Source organism: Nyctereutes procyonoides, unplaced genomic scaffold (genome assembly GCF_905146905.1).
Source record: "Nyctereutes procyonoides isolate TBG_1078 unplaced genomic scaffold, NYPRO_anot_genome, whole genome shotgun sequence".
Classification (NCBI taxonomy): domain Eukaryota; kingdom Metazoa; phylum Chordata; class Mammalia; order Carnivora; family Canidae; genus Nyctereutes; species Nyctereutes procyonoides.
The window spans coordinates 3,789,184-3,810,888 of NW_026575159.1; the positions used below are offsets into that span (position 1 = coordinate 3,789,184).

At 36.4% G+C, this 21,705-nt stretch overlaps 1 protein-coding gene across 1 annotated transcript in view; it reads right to left on the reverse strand.

Moving 5' to 3' along the window:
- RSPO2 (R-spondin 2) overlaps nt 1–21,705 on the reverse strand; it is a 145,121-nt gene that overhangs the window by 42,463 nt on the left and 80,953 nt on the right. The window contains exons 4-5 of the mRNA XM_055314213.1: nt 9,406–9,549; nt 7,313–7,501 (exon numbers count right to left, since the gene is read on the reverse strand). Of these exons, the coding sequence (XP_055170188.1) occupies nt 7,313–7,501; nt 9,406–9,549 (333 nt within the window). The remainder of the gene's footprint in view (nt 1–7,312; nt 7,502–9,405; nt 9,550–21,705) is intronic.

Below are 21,705 nucleotides of genomic sequence, written 5' to 3' on the forward strand. Positions count from 1 at the left end.
TACACATACTTTCATGTGTTTGAAATTGGAATACCCATGTTTGTGTGTATGTATGTCTGTATATATTCATATACACACATGCATATATCTATGTGTACACATTAATATGTTTATGTATATATGTTATATGTATATACATGTGTATGTATACTGATTTTCCCCCTAGGAACTACTAAATTCTTTTGTATTTTATAATCATCTATTTGAAATTAAGAGAGAAAAAGCCATATTTACTTTTCCCCTTTGCCTTCGGTAGGAAACCCAAGGCCAAATTTCCGGCTCAATTATTTCAACCAACATAGATTCATATGGTTTATTTTCTTTATCAGTCCTGAGCTCTTGTTTTAAGTTTTTCCTAGTCCTGATGTTTAAATTTTGTTTTAGCATGTTATTAAATATTTTTACATTGTTATTATGAAATCCTTTGACTAATGGACATAAGGGCATAACATCAATTATCAAATGTCTCTTGATTATACTAGTTCAAATATTTTACTCCTGGTTTCCAAAGTCCTCAAATAGAAGAAAATAATACTGACACACAGAAACAGTAGATCCAAGTATTATATAAACAGGTCAATTGTAAAGCAAAACCTACTGCCTTTACATTTTTAGTTTAAATTAATGGTAATAACTTTTGCCACCTGAACCTTTTGCCCCACTATTGCGCACAGTAATTTTATCATCTTAACCACTTCTCTATGATGACAACATGAGTCATGCTGAGATTTTAGTAAAACTCTGTCATTATTTCCATTAAAATGTTTTCTTTCTGCCTCTCGATCCTGGATGATATCCACAACTACAGTTCTAAGTCAGTCTAGTAGCTGGATAAGTATTTACAGGAAATCTCCATGAGTAAACCGCCTGCGCCCTTTTTATCAACATCATTTAAAGATTCTAGTGAGGTGTCTGGTGAGGAAAGTAAGTTGTTCTAAGAAACCATTAGGGGATTATACTTCAGGCTTTCTTATCTCATAAGGGGAAAAAAAGTCCCCTTGAAGGGGGGGGGGGGAATAAACTTAACCACTGACACCATGTGTGTCCTATTAAAGTTGTTTTTATTTTAGAGTGTTGTAAAAATTGCTTTATATATTTTACATTAAGATCAGAGTAGCTTACTGCTGTGTAAAATTCCTAAGAGAAAGGCCCCTTTGGAATTGTCCTGTCCTTGCCTTGTTACACACAGAACAACAGGCCCTCGGTGGCATGTGTAGTTGAGAAATCCTTTTTACAAGTACCCATAAAACAGACTAGTACATGCTGCTCTGGACTGCAATTAAATGAGGCTAGTAGAGAATCCCAGATGGGAAGCTGGGGAGCGGAACAAAGGTGTGGCTTCTTTCACTTGCTCATTCCCCTGGCCCCTCAGGCAAATAAGGCTGGCACCCAGACAGGCTCAAAATGAAACTAGCGGAAGAGCTGGTCTTCTATCCCTTTCTCACAGACTCCATGTCATCAGTGCTTTGCATCCCCTTAGATGTTTATGTCTAAGTCCACAACTATACTTAATTTTGTCCTCCCAAATTTTTGTCATCTCTAATGCACACTGCATGAGAGCCCACTTCCCTGCTCCCCTATTGCCTTAGACCCTTACCCTCTGCCATAGGAGAATCACTCAATCCTAAAGAAATCAATGCTACAAAGCAACAAAAATAAAACCACCATCACCAGTATCAACAGTCCCAAGGATGATGCCTTATCCACCTTCCAGGAAACAAATTTAAAGAATTAAAAAGGGATGGGAAGGGGGGCAAAGAGGGCAGGAACACTTTTCAAGACACTGCCTGAAGGCTCATTGCTCAGACCACAGAAGCAGGAATTAGACACTGTGGCTACTGAGAGAACCATCTAGAGACAGGTGGATCTTGGTTAAATGTCAACTTTACACAGTAAGTATACATTAACATTTAAAATGTGGCTGCTGGTGGGTGACTGTCCCAGTTCATTATCTCCATAAACAGGACTATTAGCGGTCATGTGTCCAGAGTACCTGAGAACCAGTACAATTTGCTTCAAGTGACTAACACAAATAGTATTTAGCACAGCAAACAGAGACACAACAAGAATTTCCTCTTTAGATGCTTTCTTCTTCATGTCATAATTCCAGTACCTACATTCCTGACAGCTCTGAAAGCTTAAGAAAAGAGGTTTCTCTCTTATCCTCTCTCTTCCAAACTACTCTTAAGGTTGGCATGTATAAAACAGACCACATAAATTGCAACTCAAATGTAAACAAAATGTAGAGAAATAAAGAACATATGTCTAAAGCATATTTTCTTGACCTGATTCTACTGCAAATGTGCTTATTTCCTGCTCTCCATTCAATCCAGCACAATCCACAATCGTCTCTACTTAGATTATCTAATACCTAGTCCACATGTTGCTGTCAGTTTATGTACTGACAACAAAGATTAGGGAGGTCCTTTTTTTTTTACTATTGCTTTTTAAAAAGTAGATGTTTGCAGAAATTGTTTCTAAGTTGCTAAATAGTATTTTCTTTTGTTTTCTATCAAGTTAAAAGCCACTTAAAGAAAAAGTAGAGGAGGGTCAAGTAAATGACTCTTAAGAGGAAGGAGTTATTTTCAAATTGAAATAGTATATAGTAGCAGATTCCATGCTTAAATTTTTAGCACAGTTCTGAGAAAATCTGACAAGGGCTTAAAGAATCACATCATAATGTTGCTAATAACTGCGGCAGGGTGAGCAGAGGCAACCACAAGCAAAAGAGAAAACTGAGCGTCAAAGTATCACCTAAATTACTCTATCAGTCTGATTGCTTGACTGGGTCAGAAAGAGAAGAGCCATGCTGGGCACCCAAAATGTGGGGGTGGGACTCAAATTCCCAGACCTTCCCAGGGAGCCAGGGGGCAGAGTACTGCTCAACACAAGGTAACCTCAGAGGCTAGCCCAGAGGGTGCTTCCAAAACACTAATGATGGAAAACAATCATCTGGATGTCACACTTTTCCCCAACAAAATGAACCAATGATACTAAAATAAAAGAAGAGGGTCTTTGTAAGGGCGGCTCAATCAAAGCAAAGCCAGTGGTTCAATGCCTTGGTGTTTAAGGAAATGACCTTGGGGGTAGGTTTTTATATCAGGTGGAAGATATTGAGAGGGGGTGGTAATGGCAGGGCATCATGCCTTTTTTTTTTTTAAGTATTTGTAGAACAAAAGTAAGATGATGTGTCTGGGCTACAGGAGAAATAAAGTTGGCTTCTTTGATGGACAGCCCTAGCTTTATCTTTGATTTTTATTTTAAGGAACAGGGAAAACTTGGGTTTCCTAGACAGCAAGCCATTGAACCTGTTCTTGGCTCTGCCACTAGAAACCTGCTATGTATCACCCTGGGCCAGGCAGAGGCTCCCCAGATTGTAGTTCCTTCCTCTTTCTGAATGTAACTTGGAAGAATCAAGGACATTTAACAACCACTGCATCGATAGCTAAAAAAAAAGGCTTCCTTAGCTCTTCAAAAGGTCTCCTTCGTTTAGATCTCTGAACAAATGTTATTCCCTCAATTTCCCTGAATACCCTGTATAAAATAATACATTTCCAGCCCAATCTTATACTAGTTTATTATCCTGTTTTACATTTCTTGCCAATCCCCATCTCCACATGAAATTATGAACTTATCTACTTCTTTATTGAATTTCCCACTAGAAAAAGGTCTGTAAAGACTCTGAGCAGTATCATGCTTAGACCAGTGAGTAGCACATAGCAGCGCTCAAGATCTGGTAAGTTAAAATTAGTTGTCATGGGACCTTACAAAATAACAAGGAACACCATACACACGGGGCAGATTATTTCAGGTTGAGGTTATGTTGGCCAGTCCTGAACATTACAGTTACCCAATGACAACAATTTCCCCTGTACATGAACATCTTCCAACTCCATGCCTCAGCACCATGATTTTGTTCTTCCGTTTGTCATTTAAATACATAAATAGAAATATGCTATTATATATTTTTAAAGTACAACATGGTCCAGACTTGAAATCCCTTCCATTTGAATCTCCAGATTGTGTATTAACAGAATAAATTAGTCCCTACAGAAAAAATTCTATTAATTAAGTGTCCTCAGGGGGAAGTGAGGGGAGTGGAAGACAGGTATGAGCAATGAGTATGGTCTTCAAGTCGTGCTTTCTTTTCTGCCCTTGTTTCCTACACTCGTTCTTTATTTTCTCCTACTATTTACCCCTTTTTATCATAGTCTTTTTTGACCTCCTCCCCTTTCTTTCTCTAGCCTCCTGGTATGTTTGTGGCTAAACCACAGGTCATAGGCAGATTTAAGGAGTCTTGCTTAGTCTGTGAGGAGGCAGGAGGGGTGAAAAGCTGCCAGATGTGAAAGGCTTGGCAAATGCCTGGTACAGCGACTAGAAAAGCATTCAGTCCTTCTGTCATGAACAACGCTCTTGTGCTTACATGACAACCACAGAACTTGCTCGTATCTTTTGGCAATCTGTCTTAGAATCACTGGATTTTTAGAACTGGACTGGATCTTAGAAAATGTCCCCCCAATGCCCTCAATTTACAAATGAGGAAATAGAGGCCAAGAGAGGTTAAGTGACTTGACAAGGGTAACAGAATTAATGAGTTGACAGGGTGCAGAGCCCCAGATCTTGTGATCTCCAGACTAGAATCCTGAAGAATGAGTGTCAGAAAATCCTAAAAAATTCTACAAGTAGGTCATCAGAAATAAAAGAAAAAGATAACTAATCAAAAAGAAAAGTTGGGGAATGAACACTGAGTAACTTCATGACTTAAGATATCTCTAGATATTCTTTCTTTTTTAAAACATCAAATGAGGATGCAATAATTTAAAAATAAGCTAAAACGCTATACTGTTTTTATCTTATAGCCATTTATTGCCATTTATTGTCTCATTTTTAACAGATTTCAGTGTAATATCTTATACACTTAGTGACTATTCCATTTCTCTGACCTCTAACTTATGCCTTCCAGTAATCAAAAGCAGCTGATTTTAATGTGCCAGTGCTTTAGTGTGAAGGAGGTTAAGGCTGCATTTGTGTGCAATCAGGTTAAGATTGGCTCCAACAGGAGAGAAATCCATACATATGTTGAAAAGGTCTGAAAAAATGCCTGTATTCCCAACCTGATTATGACTACATTTTTGCATGGTTTGTCAAAGCAGATCACTGAAATCAAGTCAAGATGTAAAATGGGATAAAGTGGTTTTCTTCTCCATTCTTCCATTAATCACCATGACCTATGGAAGAAAGGCACTTTTCCCTTCTCTCACCTGAGGCAAGGTGGGATACTCCACTGGAAGTTATGCCTATTTTATCAATTGGTGCTCAAGTTCCAAAATTAATTTTCTACTTTTAATTTCCAATTTTGTAAATAAAAGTGTTTTTTTAATTGGAGAGTAACTTTCCATTTCTATCAACAATTCTATTTTAGTTTCCTTTTTATAAAGCATAAAACAATAAAATTCTGATTCAACTTTTTAAACCTAACTTTAAAGGTTATATAAAACTTGAATTTATTAAACTGAAAATGTAGATATAGGGATTATGGTCATAGCTGCTTTCTCCTAATGAATAGTATTTGGTACAACCTAAGTATGTACTAAGAGTTCATTAATGTTTCATTTGTAGAAAATACATTAGCATATGACACAAACATTTGTTTTGACATAATTTCAGTTGCTAACAGTGTCAGGTTATATTCTATTAAGACAGTATACTGTTGCTAGAAGCAAAAAATATAAAAATGCAATTAACATTATAGGTTAACAATGTAGCTGTTATCTACAAAATTCTCAAGCAAGACTGGGGCTAGGTCAAAATAATTTCAGAGGGGAGGGGAATGTGCTGGTTCTTGTTACACATAAGCATGTTTGTTATAGGAGCATTTTCAGGTTAATTTTTGCTATTAACGTAAACCACAATTGGGGGACCACGTTGCTGAAGAGGAATGGTGGGGGGTAGTTACATAAACAATATACAACAAAGGAAGTCTTTATTTCCAATACCTGAATACATCAGGTTTGTTTTTAGGCACAAGGTTGCAGGTTAAATGCTCTCAGCTATCCAAGAAGTGGCTTATTAGTTTTGTAAGAAAATATTTTCTTTTATTTTGACTGAAAAATACTCAGTTTAACTGAACAAAACCATCCTTGTTAGTGAAAAGCAGACCCAAAAAAACTTTGTTTCAAAGACCCAGCAAAGAAAAGCAAAACTAATTCAAGAGGAAAAGCTGCCTTCCTAATAGTAGCTTCTGAATCTGGATCTAATAGTTCTCAAAAGCTGACTGGAGTCTTCAAGTCTTAAAAAGTCTTGTCTTCCTCCATGGATCATGGATATCTCTACATGGAAGCATAATGGGAATATAAATCCATTAAGCAGATAGATATTCTCTTTTCTGGGCTACAGCCACAGAGCTGAAAAGCTATACACCAACAGCAGGAATGGAGGCAAACAAACGTCTTGATTATTTTCAAGGGCAATTTTCCAAACGCCACTTTCTTTTTTGCTTTTCTATTTTGTGCACCAGAAAAATCCCCACTTCATTTCTGGCAATGTAGCATCCGCTAGTGTTAAAATGGTAACAAATGAGTATGCTTTAAGAACCAAAATGACAATGCTAAAAACTGCATTTCCCTGTACTGAGTCAGCTTCCTCCGGCACCTGAGCTATGTTCGCTTCTCCTAATTTGTAAATGGGCCTAATCCTGTTATTACAGAATAATTACTGCAAATCAGCACAATTACTACAAAGACATGAATAAACACACACATACCAGTAGCTGTTTTCTACAAATTATTATCAAAACAGAGGGAACCAGCTAATTGTGGTAACATTAAGACAACATTTATTCCTCCCAGTGTTTGGGCAAGTTTATTTTAAGTTGTCATCCTCAACTAGGAATGATGCAGATGATTTTACAGATTTCATAAACCTTTCTAATCGAAACTCTTCTCAACTGAAAGTTGTCCGCTTCCCTCAGAACAACATCTGCAAAGGCCTGATTTCATAAGAACTCTCTTTCATGGTACATCAGTAACACACACACGCGCGCGCGCACACACACTTCTAGAAATCTCACTTTAGAAAGCTCATTTGTCCTAAGTTCACGACCAATTGTCATGAGATACATTTGAGGTATCATGAAAACGAACCTTTATATTCTTTACATTCAAGCATTTGTCTCTAAGTACAGTGTGAATTGTTACCCTGTCACTGATGTTTTTATTAGGTTTCCTTTGTGGATACTCTACATGGAGGGTGGTTAGGGAGGAGAATTCAGAAAGCACACAGCCCACATACGATAGGAACTCTCTAAACTCACCTCCTGGACAATGCCTCATGGCCATCTTACATCTCCTGGATTCGGCGATAGTTGGACATGGTATCGTGTCTTTGGCTGGCTTTTTAACAATTTGCCGTGTTCTGGTTTCCAGACCCCACTTAAATCCACATGTGCGATTATTTCTGCTACATGTTCCCCATTCACTCCAATGGCCAACTTCACATCCTTCTAAGAAAGAAAAAAAAATACAAACACCAAAAATAATTTGGTATCCATTTGCTCCGCTGTCATAAAATTTATATAGCTGTGTTTCTCCACACACACCCCCCCATCAGATAAATTAAGTCATACAGCCCCAAAGACCTGTAGTCCCCTTTTGGACACTTCAATTCTTTTTTTTTTTTTTTTGAAGGAATGCTATTGGTCTATTCTAAAGACACTGAAATATATAGTCTTTGAAAGATTCAACAGCTAAAAGCCTGTAGAAGATTCTCTTTTCAAACCATGACAGAAGACAAAATTTTGCATTTTAATTCTGAATGCCCCCACAGTAATTCATAAGTATGTTAGTTTTATTTTGGAAGTCAGTACTTCGTGAAAAGGATAGGGAGTTTATTTTGCATTTTCTGGTTATCTCAATTCTTTCAATAGATATCTAGAAACCACTGTATGTATTTATTCCCTAAATTGGTGCTCTATATTACTATAAGTATGGTCAGATATTTGAAAATGTTTGTTTTTATGTAAAAGCTTTTAGCACCTCCTTTTGTAAATTTATATAGTGGAAATACCACTACCTTCCAAAGCCCTGGGGTGGGGAATAAAAGGATCAAAATATGCGAAGTTAAACCTCCTCACCAAATTCACCCTTAAAATACCCCTTTGAACTGGCAAATACGGATGCAGGCCCCAAGTCCACACATGGTACTTCAGCATTTTAGATCTCAGCCGGCATTGTGGTTACTCTTAGATTTTTCAAAGCTGTTTAAGATTTTTACATGGGAAAGTGCATAGGACTCTATTTGTAATTTTTTATATTTAAGGATTTCGTAAGACTTTCAACTCAACATTTGTAATGGGTGTGGGTCTTGAATCTCAAAAGCAAATTCAACATTCTGACTATTCTCTTCTGGTGACTTTAGTAGGGGGTCACTGGTATCAACATATGAACCCATACATAAACAGGAACATAAGTACACATCTTCCAAAACCTGTCATTTAAATGTGTTCTCTGCAAACCTTCAAATATTTTAACTATATTTCAACAATATTTCTGCAGGAAAAAAGTTCTCATTTTTTTAAGTCTCTATATATGGAAATGGAGATGGAAAGTTTCATTTATAATACATAATTCTGTTATAGATCACATCAGATATATGTCAAATAAAATTCAGGGGTAGGAGTGCAAGTGGATGTGGTGACAATGCCATTACACCTGCAGATTAGATTCATATTAGGCACTCATCAAAATGCACAGACTCGTAGGTCTTTACCTTTTCATCAGTTGTATAAAAATATCAAAGTGTTTTTCAAACACTCAAAAAGTACAAAATTCGTAAAATGTGTATTCCTAATTATTCGTGAACAGTGTATACATGTATATTAAGTTATGCATTCTAGATATCTAAGTGTAGTAAAAGTAACATTGTCTTAATATACGTTTGCATCCACAAAATATATATTGCACAAAAAAATTCTTTCCAATATTTTTAAATGACTAAACAAGAAGTTCCATAATTAAGAGTCATAACAAAGCTGATAGAACAGTTAACCATATGGTAATGCTTGAAAATTTCATTTTTCTTCTAAACAAATTTTTTTCTCTAACAGTTACTAATAAACTAAGGTAAGAAATGTATGTATTACAGATGATAAAACCATGCCAGCCCTTAAATATTTGAACCTAGCCAACATACATCTAGTAAATTTTGTAGCAAGATTTAATAGGAGACTACCGATGTCTTGACGCCTAAAGAATTCAGCAAGTCAGCAAAGAACTTAAATAATTTTCAGTTCTAATTAACAACAAGAGAACCAATTTGTTTTTAGGTTGAACATATCCAGCATGCATTATTTTTTCAAGAAACAGGTGTTAAAATAAAAGTTTGAAAGTTACATGAAAAACTACTCACCCACACATTCCATGGTTTCATCTAATGGTGCAAAACCATCTGGACATTCATCAAAGCAACGGCCTCTATGCAAATAAAAGCCTACTTTGCACTTGGTACAAAAGTCTTTGCTAAAGCAAGAATCACAGTTTTCTATTCTGCATCCTAAAAATAATTTTTAAGAGAAAAAGAAAATTTCAGTCAAAGAAATTTACTTGTTTTGCAAGTAACAAACACTCAAATTTACCGGTTAGCTCCATCGAAATTCTAGTGGTCAGAGAAATATGTGTTGAACTCATTTGTTTCCTAATGCCATCTCATTCTAAATCACTCCTACCTCTTCCAACAGCTCACCACATCAATAGGCTAAGACAACATTCCAGCCTAGAGCCCTAGGCAGCATCAGGCCCTTCAGAAAATTTTGCAACTCCAAATGAGATTAAAACAAAGGATTAAAAAGGAAAAGAAAACCCGCCCACTACAAATTGCATTGCTGCTGGGATTGAAATCTGTTCTGCTCTTCAAAAGGCCTACAATGAAAAACACAATGGGAATACTCTAATCGGTATCTTCTGTTTCAGGATAGTAAATTAAAATTTTGTTTAATGCTGGTCAGTGCTGGCATTTACTTCAGTAGAAGGGGTCTTAAACTGGAGCGGTAGTGTAGGTCACTAGTTTGAAAACCTACAATGTGCCAAAGGCTTTACATGCGTTTCTATTTAGTCTTTAAAATAACCCTACAAGGTGGGCAGTAATATCCCTATTTTTCAAATAAGAAACCTGAGATTGAGAGAAAGTCACAGAGCTAATAGTGGCTGAGCTGGTTCTGAAAGGCCTCCAGACTGATTGCCTTCTAAATCTGCAATCTTTTCTCTATAACGCACTAACAGAATTTCACTAGTTGGGGTTTATGAAAAAGAAGTGCTTTTTATGTCAAATTTGTTTTGAATTTCAGCTCCACTCTTAGCAGCTCTGTGACTCTGAACAATTACAGGCCTCTGAGAGTCTCTTTCATCCTGTATAAAATAGGAATATCACTGACTTTACAAGGGTGTTGTGAAGATTTGTAATAGTATATGCAAATCAACTGGCTTATAAGAGGTAATCCGCACATAGGAACAACAGGAGATTAGAAACATGTATTTTTCCACTAAACCACAGACATTACAAAAAAGTGTAAAAAGAACTAATTTATAGGCTAAGTATCCTAGGTCAGATTCCCTGGTAGGCCAGTAACATCTGGACCAGGGACCATTGGCTTGCCCAGATGAAAATAAATATACTCTACTCTTTAAGTAGAGGAAAGAAGAGAAGGTTGGAGGATTAATTAAAAGCTCAGGTTTTCAGCCGATTATACTACATTACTTGTAACAGACTTAATTGATGGCAACTAACAATACATAAGGCGCTATGAAACCTCCATGGCAACACTTAACAAGTCTCTTTATACCACTACTGTATTTGGTTCTTTCATGATTCAGAAAAAGCTTTAAAATGTACAGTTCCTGTAAGCAAAGAGATAATGGAATAGAAAATATAACTAAAACATGAAATTACTATTTTGAAAATTGAGAAAATAAAGTCAAAAAGTAAAACAAAGACTAAAAAAAGTTCTTAAAATAGATTACATTTTTAAATAATGGCAAGTTTCTGGACCTATAAAAAGAAAATGGCAACTCTTCACCTTTTAATTTGGGGCCTAACAGGTCTCAAGCATTAAATGACCACCATGAAGCAGCTACTGCAATTTGTAAAATGTTACCAAACTTACCATTGGAAAACCAACTATGTGTGACAGTTCATGATCAAATTACACCATTGGTCTTTTGGGGAGGATGGTGGGTAAACAGTTTCTTACTCCATAAAATTTTGTAATCTTAAATGCTGTAATCTATATTTTAATGAAATGGTGGTGGTCTATAGTTGGTCAGTAGCTTCTTAATCATGGTCAAAATACATGACCATCATGTCCACAAATTTTTTTAAAAAGCAAGCAGCCCTTCCTATAGCTGAATTATTTTCCAAGAAATGATAAACATTCCAAAGATAAAACAGAGCTAAGGAGTGAAGAGAACAAAAACCATTTATATTAAGAAAAGAGGACTGTACACTTCATAAATCAGCTGTTATCTACAAAGTCTAAGTTTCCTTTAAAACATGGATTACACCAATAAGCTTTTTGGCCTAAAAGTTATAGTAATAAGCATTTGGAAATAACGTTACAAGGTTCTCTACTAATCTTGACAGTCACTTGTAGCTCCCTTTCTTCATTTCATTCCATGCCCCTAATACCAGTTCACAGAATGTCGAATTTCTGAAATACCTATCATTCTCTGTAAAGTCCCTTAGGACTTCTTCAGGCATAAATCCTGCTAAAAGAAAGCTTGATTATTTGTCCTCAAATTTAAGCAGACTAAATATCTGATGCATTCAAATTGTAGACGATGACAACCATGAAAAAGCACAAGGTGAATTATGAGCAATGAGTGAGGATAAGCTCTATCACTAAGTGAAAAAGGCAAGTTGCAGGATACACAGGTTATGGTACAGTAAAACTGTGTGTGTATGTGTGTCTATCAAGGAATTTAGAGACGTTAATTTGGGAAGGGGTGGTGGAATGTCAAAATAGGTTTAAAATGATACATTTCTGACTCATGAATCTTTTATAATTGTAATGCATTTATGTATTAAAAGAGCTATTTCAATAAACACTGACCTGCTTAAATTTACAGAAAATAACACTATTAATATTCTGAGACAAATTATTTTGATTCCAACAGGTAAGAATGAATAAAGGAATAGTATTCCATCCCCATTTTTTTCAGTTATGTGCATAAAATTATACCCCTTAAAATGCTGTGAACCTACCCTAGCCTTCAAAATACACAACTGTTTGACCATCTCCTGTCCAGCAGTCTGTTTCCATATGTTCAAGGGTGCTTTTCCTTCATTCAAATCATAAGAAAAATCCCCTAAATATTTTTTATTCAACAAAGCAGTTAAACAAAAGCTTTGGTTCACACCAAGTCCTAACATGATCCAAAGCTCCACTGACCTTTCTTGTTGCAGTGACTCCACCACAATGTAAAACCAGCGCAGGTGGCCCAAACACTAGCAGCCTAAATGGAGACAACTCATCACCAGCACCTTTAAACCAAAAAGCTTTTTAAAGCAATTGCATAAGCCACCTATTCTGACGATCTGCTTCTTGACATGCTTCCTAGAAACCTTTTCTCACCAGCTCCAGCCCCATGCACAACCCCCTGTCCTGTTCAGCTACTTCTAGAACTCACTCTTCTACTTTGAAGAAAACCACTATTTGTGGGGCCTCATGGCACTAAGCTTTTTCTTCCAGGTCATATCCACACTCCCAGAAATATCTTCAACTTGTTATTCTTAAGTGAGATTCACATCAACTTTATTAATTCACTTACAGAAAAGTGAAACATTCTCATTATAAGTAAAAATTCAAAATGGGTGAAAATACAGAAATATTCTTATTTGCCCAAATGGTACATCAGGCCTGCCTCCCAAGAATAGCCATTGTATTAACAGCTTGGGAAAATCTTTATGTTAATTTTATAAATAAATGAGTTTTAAGACACCAATGGGATTATTCAATAGACTAATGAACTTTAGAAGACCCTTTATAGCTTAAGAAAACAGAGATACCAAAGTTTGCTAGACACAGAGTTCTATAAAAATCTGTACTTTAAGTCCTTGTTCAGAAACAAGACCTTGGTTTAGCCAACTTACATGCTTCTAAATTACAGTGCCTCCTCAAAAATGTAATCCAAGCAAGTGCTGCCAATATGGATTTAAGTAAAGTTACTGTCCAAGGGAAACTGTGTCCAAATGCAATCTGATGGGGCTGTCATTTGGTAAGGCGAGCTTACCCTGGCCAAGAAACAAAACAGGGTAGGTATGCCTCTGCTGTCCTTCCACAGTATCCATACAGGCTCCATTATAACATTTTTCAAATTGTATTGGAGTTCAGTTCAACAGTTCATTCCAAGCATTCTCCAAAAATGGAGCATGTGCCAGGTATTGTACCGGACCCAGAGAACATCAAATTCTAATACCCATTCCCTGTCCTGGAGGTGCAAAAGCCAAAGAGAGGGGGCATGAGGCAGTCATAAAGCATTGCAACACAGCAGAGATTAAAGGCATGTGCTGTGTACAGTAGAGACAGAAAAGACAGAGTTGTTTCTGTTCTGCCATTACAGTTTTTTCCTTTTAGTCTGTAAATTGTTTCTAACACAGTGCCGGACACATGGTGGAGTTTTAATACTTGCCAAGTGAACTAACATAAGTGTCATTTAAAAACTCAATTCCTTTATATTTAAAAACTCATTTAAATGCTTAGTATGAGATTGTTTGCACATGCCCTGTAAATATCTTTAATACAGAAAGAAAAGCCCTGGTTGCTGGAAAGGACTGCATATCTTACTGGAAGAACAAATGGTCCAACACCTGAAAACAATTATAATAGAGAACGTAAGTATTAAAGTGTGGCAGGTAATATATGCCAGGGAAGTTGGAACCTCAGCTGAGCAGGTTTTAGAGAGACAGTGAGAAGAGTTGAGTCTTGGCAAGGGTGATTCCATTCATAATCACACAACAGAGAAAATTCATATGGCACATGATGGGCCCAATGAACAGCAGCTTGAATGAGCTGGAGATAGAAACAGGAGATGATTACTTAGGTGCAGATTGCTGTAGCTGGAGAATTCACTTCTTATTTGACTTCATTTCCAAAAAAATGTGAAGTTATAAGTTACTTATACTTTGTATGATTTCAAATATTTAAGTACTAATAAAAATGAAGTTAGGTTCAAGATTAGGATTTGGTCTGACTAGCAGTGAGAGGTCTTCATAGATTCTTGAGCATGAGAACATGACCAAGATGGTACTTGGTTTGTTCCCTCATTTCAACAGACAGAAGTGCCAGGAGGCAAAGCATCATGATGGGGAGCTAGAGACACAGATGAAAAAGTAAGGTTCCTGCACTTCAGGATCTTGTTCTACTAAAAGCAAAGCTACACAGGCTGGCAATGAGATAGGAATGTGATTACTCTTTCATATATGTATAGTGAGTGGGAGAGTGTATACTTTCAGGAAATTAAGTTTCCTGAAAGAAGGAAGAGGGTGGGGGTAAGGAAAACCATCAAGAGGCTCAACACTAAGAGGTAATAGTCATGGGAAAGGGAGTTATAATGAATCCATACAATTGACAAACTGGGTGGAAGAGATAAAAAAACTAAGACTCCTAGAACTTGGTGTCCTAGCCCTCTCAGGGCTTTAACACACCAAGACAGTGAGTTTTGTTTATCATTCCACCAAAATTGATGTGACAAGGACCATCCCTTAGTGAAATATCTCAGAATGGCCAATCTTATAAACAAAATAATTAAAACCTTAAATTAAAAGCAGAAAAACCAGCCTTTGTGAAACTCAACTGTGAATGTAATTCTATATTATTGCAATTAATAATTGGAGAAATGGACATAATCAGTGAGGTAGAGAAGACCTCAGAATCATAAAATGCATCTTTATTATTTCTTGATGATCAGGGCTGTTGGGTGGTTACAGGCTGCCTGAGCACACCTAAAAATCTGCTTACTGTCCAACTGCCCTTTATTAGGCCTTATCTCTATTCAGCATGTGGCAGACACAGACATCCAACTAGGGGTATCTAGTCTTCAGACTAGAGTTGAAAGTATCAAAACATCAAGCCAGCCCCTGGAAAAGCCTCGAGTTTTTCCTCTCAGTATATGCTAAGCTTTTAACAAATTCAAGGGACAGATTGTTCCAAAAAGACATTAAAAATTTGACCGTTAGCAATTTTTCACATGGGAAGTACTAAACTGTGCAACTTAATATGAGGGTTTTAATTGTTTAAATATTTTTTAGGCTCCTCTAAGAACTTCAAATACTGCTGTTTAACATTTCTTCTCTTCTCAAAACTTGCAATAACTTATGTTCCTAAAGTTTTTAAGCTTTGTGTTACCAAAATCATGCATTTCTAATATGTACTATTGCAGTAATCTCATTAGACTAGGGACTGTTGAAAACTATGACCTAATATTTAAAATTACATTTTTTTCTAGTATGGTCTATTTACACAGAGCTCATTAGAAGCTTCATTGTGTTTCGACCTAGAAAAATAAAGGACAGATTCAGAGGTTTCAGGACTCAATGATTTATACTTAAAACTGAACTATTTGTGTGATGATAGAAAACCAGTACTATTAAGTTAAAAGATCCAAGGTAGAGATCTGTGTAAAACCCATTGGAATGGGGCTAAGTAAAGATTGTCCTTATTAGTTAGGAGAATTAGTATAGGATGAAATTCAACTACATCAAGTGCAGAATTGGAAACTTAGAACAGGAGCCAAAGGCAGGAAATAAGAACTATGTTGAGAATATAGTGGCCTTTCAAATAGCACAGTGGTTAAAAGATCTGAGGTTAGAATCTTGGCTCATTTACTATTATGTGACTGTGGGCAAGTAGGCAGAACTCTTTGCCTCAATACTATCATCTATAAAAAGAGGTAACATCAGTTCCTATCTCAGAGTTGTTGAGAGCATCCAGAGGCCTGACAAAGGCAAAATTTCAGCACAAGATCTAGTGTGTAATTAGTGATCCAAGAATGTGAGCTATCATGCGTGTAAAAATTTACCAACTAGGACAGTCCAAGATGGAGGATGAGAGAAAGTACAAACAAGCTACCAGGATACTCCATGTGTAGTAGATATGTACATACATGTGTATATATAATTTTAATAAATCTTTATATCTGCACACTACTCAAATGAAAGACATTATCCAAACACCAATATCTGTAGTCAATAGAATGGCTTTACCCTTGTTTAAGTCATGCAGCTAAAGAAATGGAATATAATCATTCTACCTACATGGAAAGTCATCTACTTCAAACATGAGGAACCAACCTTAGGAAAACAAGAGATCCAAATGTAATTTTGACCTTAGAGATACGGGAAATTACACTCTCTGTACCCTACTCCCTTCATCACATAGGAGGGGAAAATACTTGACCTAACCATAGCAGATGATTGTGTGGAGTACCAAATTTAAGAGAACAAAAAGAACAGGTGAAAAGTACCACGTAAAAATTGTATCATTCCCTAGAGCTAAATAAGCCCACCTAAAATATACCATGTATCACAAAATATTCAACAGATATTGCTCGAAAAGTGCAGCATCCTTTTTTAAGGACAATGAAGATGTTTAATTTATGAAGTGTACTAAAGGTGGTCTATCCTGGCCATTAGGGTAGTGACCACAGGGTATTAAAATTCTGGCCTTGGGTTTTAATTTTAATCAAGTTGCAATTAGGTAGGATGAATGGAATCCAGCCAGAAATTTATATATTGTTTTCCAGATAGCTGTCTTCTATGCCAAAGTGTCCTTTATTTTAACTTTGGGGGATACGTATAATTTCAAAAGTAGCCTTTTTTTCTCCTGAATCATTTTAAAGTGTTAGAATAGTTCATTTTAAAAAAATACCCAAAATTCAAATTTTTGAAATATGTTGGTAGATGCACTGTAATATTTGAATGTTTAAGAATTGTATCTTGCCCACCCACACACACAAAAAAAGTGAAGAAACACTGAGGTTTGTGTAAAATCATGTGGTAAAACAATGAGGAACTATAAAAATGTTGGCTCCACTTCTTGTATATTCAAGTGATACATATTTGAAGTCATTCTCAAAATAGCTGAAATTAAAACTTGGACACATTTGCCTTGAATACAAAGCTAGGTGTTTAAAGCTGCTTTTCTCTCCCCCTCCCATTTAGAGCAGATGAGAAGGGAGGACAATTTCCTCAAAATCAAATAGGGAAGGAATGCAATAATTAAGTTAATTTTAAAAATCATAAAGCAAATTAGTGTCTCATCAAACTTTATTTTCCTATCAAGCAGCAGATCTTTCATCTTGGTTATTCTTTGTGCCTCTCCTTTTTTTGGTAACTTGTCAGCCTTTCATATTAAGGTAGAACCAGAGCAGTTTAATAATCTTCAGACCTAAGACTTAGTTGAATTTTTCCAAATGTTGGAAAATGCATCTCTCTCTACCCAACAAAACAGAAAAGTGTACAGAAGCTAATATGAGTCTCGCTTGCCACTCAACCCTAATGCAAGGAGAAAGAACAATCTTCATCCCTTCACACTCCAAATATGCTAGAGCAGGAATTGGCAAACTTTTCCTCTAAAGGGCCGGATAGTAAATATTTTAGGGTTTGTCTGTATAAACTACTCAACTCTGTTGTAGAGCAAAAGTAGCCATAGACAACATGTAGACAGATGATTAAGTGTGGCTGTTTTCCAACAAAACTTTATGAACACTGAAATTTGAAGTATCATTTTTGTGTACCACAAAATATTGTTCCTCTTTTGCTATTTTCCCCCACCACTTAAAAAAAATATAAAAACTATTCTTACAAAGGCCCCACAAAAAGATGGCAAGCCATACTTTGCCCATAGGTCATAATTTGTTAACCCCTGGGCTACAGAATTATTGAAAGCCATGGGGAATATTGAAAGAAAAGAGGAAAAAAAGAAACAGGTTTTATTTTTAAAACACCAAATGGTAAGCATTTAAGCTTAGGGAGGTTATTGATATTGGTATCAATATCAATCATCTGACTGCGTACATAAAGCAAATATCAAATGAATAATAGCATGCTGGAATCGAGTCATCTTAACTGGGAACATTTTTACTTCCATGATTTTCCATACTATATTGATAAATCAAGAAAGAGGACTCTGAGTTGTCAATGCGTCAAAATCCCATGCTGTTTTAATAAGCTTTTAGTTTCTTGATTGCATATGGCATTGACTGATCAGTGAAGGGTAGGTTGGAGAGAAAGGACAGTACCAAATGATGCATTTTGGCTAAAACCTATTTAATATTTATGCCTAGTTTTATGGTCTGATATAACTGCCCAACTTTGTGAAGGTAGCCTTGTTATGTCTGTTTACCCAGTTTGATGATAAAAGTAGATAGTTTCAGCCATGCTATGTAGTGGCAGCAAACCCCCAGGCTTGTCAGTGGACTTCTCAGAACTTGTTACCTGCTCTGTAAATGGGGATAACACTGCTTCAGTCCTAGGATTACCAGAAGCAAATGAAAGGATGGATGTGAATGCACTTTAAAACCTTTAAAAGTGTTAACTAGGAGCCATACTTGCACAAAGGAAAACAGTACAAGGTAGCATCTGCCTTTAAAATAGACATGATACTGCCAAACTTGGGTCTAAACTGAAATAAGAGTCTCATGCAAAAGAACTACCAAACCACAAGAAAATGAAATGTAAGCTTAAGAAACAAGACTTCCTCTATTAAATAACAGAGCAGGCTTTTTACTTTCCAACCATCAGGATTCTAATAAAAAAATTTAAAAAAACCACCTTTTATAAGCATTGAGAATTACAAAGCCATGTTTGCCACAGAGATAAAAATAGTTATTCTAGCTCTCAGGATATTTGATATAACTTAGCTTCTAGAAAGAGAGAAAGTGTGTCCCATTAGTTTTCTCTAGAGGATTATGTAATACAATTAAAGCAGGTGTGCTCACAACAAAGTGCTATGGCATTGCTGACATGGACCAGCATATGAAACATCCGCAGTGTGCAGGGAATAACCATTACTGTAGTTGCTGATGACATCTCTGAAGTGGCCTACTTCTTAAACCCTTGATGGCTTAGCCACACTGGAGCTGCAGGTCATAATGATGGGAACTAAGATGGCTCTGTTACAGACAGCCACCATAATCTTTCAAAGGCTCCAGTTAGTCATGTCATTTCCCTTTAAAATCCTCAGCAGCTTTCCTTTGCTTCTAGGATCAGTTTAACTCCTTGATTTTATAGCCCAAGATAATTCTGGCTAGATATATCCTTCTACTTCCTTAGCCTTGTTGCCATGGGTACCTCTACCGTGGCCAGGGTAAAGTTTCCTCTAAACTTCCCATGTCGTCCCAGCATCCAGATACTAGAGACAACAATTCTTGTCTTGCAATTGTCATAGTCCTTGCATCAAAGGGGACCCCATGAAGCAAACAGAACACATCTTATTCTATTCTATATCACAGGGCCTAGCAAAAGTGCTTGACCTAACAGATGACTACAGGTGTTAACTGTGGAATGACTAACAAATATACTAAATTTCTATTAGCTTAGAATAAACACTGAAACAGATTCCACCTTGTATATTTTAATGCAATAGCATGATTTTGGCATAAAAATACATTATAAAGAGCCCCATTTCCAAATCAGGCACCAACTTCTCGCATACTACAATGAAGCTTTTTTTTTTTTTTATCTTTAAGAAACAAAAATAAGGCCTATTCCTTAACTATAAACCAAGTAGAGAGGAACACTGGAGAATGTACTTTGCAGAAACCAGAAATTATAGAATATATAGAGTGAATCATAAAGAGATCGATATGAAAATGGTAACTGCCAACAGTAAATATTATAGATTTTTTTATAGACTCATGACAGTTATTAGACCTAGAAGCCATTACCCAAGACTGTGCTGCGTAATTTGTGTAAGCTTGCAAAGCTAGTTTCTGTTACAGCTCAAATCAGAGCTGAGTTCCTCGTAATCATCCAGCGTTCTTTCAAAGATGTGATTTAACCACAAATTGATTTCTCTTTAGAAGATACAAATCTCATGTCTTGAAATCCTTAGTGGGGTTTAAAACACTTAAAATGGTTCGCCATTTTGGGGGGGGAAGCAGTCAAAAAACATTGAGATTTTTCTATATTCAGGTTTGCAATTGTGCATAATAGTTTCATCTATACTACATGGTTTATTTTTTAAGGAACAATATAACAAATAGAACATTCCACTGGTGTATCTCAGTCACTGCAGTCATGCTGTTCCTGGCTAATGATGTGACTTTCGGGAAGTACTTACTTAGAAACCTCAATATGCACATTTTTTGGTGGAGGGTGAAGGGGATGAGGCAGAGGAAGAATCAATTAGGTCTCTTCCAGATCTACGCAATTTTTTTTTAATTAAGGGAACTTCTACACATCTGGCAGAAGCCTCATAGGGTTGTGAACACATACACACAATCTCATTCTGGATGATCAGTGAAAGCATTAATTGAATAAAACATCCTCCCCTCTAAGCTACAACACTTCTCTCTACCTGAACTCCACCTACAAAATGATGGGACAGGAGATAGTTCACAATGTACCCAATTACAGAGAAAATTATCACCCAATTGTTTTCATCATCATCTATCATCATCAAATTAAAAGAATAATAAAAACAGTGAAAATAGTGGTCATGTGATGAATAGCCTCTCTGGTTGCTCCACTGTACCACTACCTTCCTAATCGCTTTTCACATCGCATCAAGAAATTGGTTTCTTTAGTTTTATATGATTTTAAATGCTAAAAGTAGTTAATAGGAATGTCCTCATTAAGTATGAAAGTAGTTTCAATGTTAAGCTTGTATGTTCCATAGACTTATAAAGTAATCCCTCTTTAAAACAAACTGAAAAGCATGTCAAGAAACATGGAGTCCAGTAACAAAGAACATAGCTGGTCACCAGACACACATTCCAGTACCAACTCTGCTGTGTACCAGTCAGTGAATGAATAACTATTAAATTCTCTCAGCCTCAAATAGGAATTGATTGTATAAGCTGTTGAAAAGACTGAGGCAAAAAGAAAGTACTAAGTGCCTATTATTAGTAATAAGGACAAGATATCTTTCACGGAACAGCAGCTACTATTACTGAGCCCACTCCCCTGTTCTCAGAGACCTCTACCACCTAGGATTGATAATCAGTCAATTCTTATGTATTGAACACCTTTTAGGTGCCAAGCCCTTGACTGGCTGGCTACAGGCAATTATTGTGGCTCTGTTGAGACAAGTTTGGATACAATCCTCTGAAGCTAAAATCAACTGACAAATGTTTTGTTTTATCCTAGTCATAGGTGCATCAAAACAGCCAGCTCTCTTACAGGGATGGAATTTCTTAAGAAGAAAGCGTAAGAATCCAGAGACTCAGCAGGTAATGACATCTCAATTATCTTCTGATAAGGAGGCAGTAGGACCATTCACATGGTCCCTTTAAAGAACTATTCCTTAACCTTATCAAGATATTGTCAGTTTTTTAACTGGCTGGTAGCAGCTCTTTTTGTAATGGTGTAAAAGCCACTTTAGCCAATGAGCCTTCCCCAGCTGGCAGTAAACTGTTAACCAAGAGAGTGTGTTTTCTGTAGAGTGCACTGTAGGGTAAGGTCCCTCTTTGGGAAAGAAACCAGCTTAAGAGAATG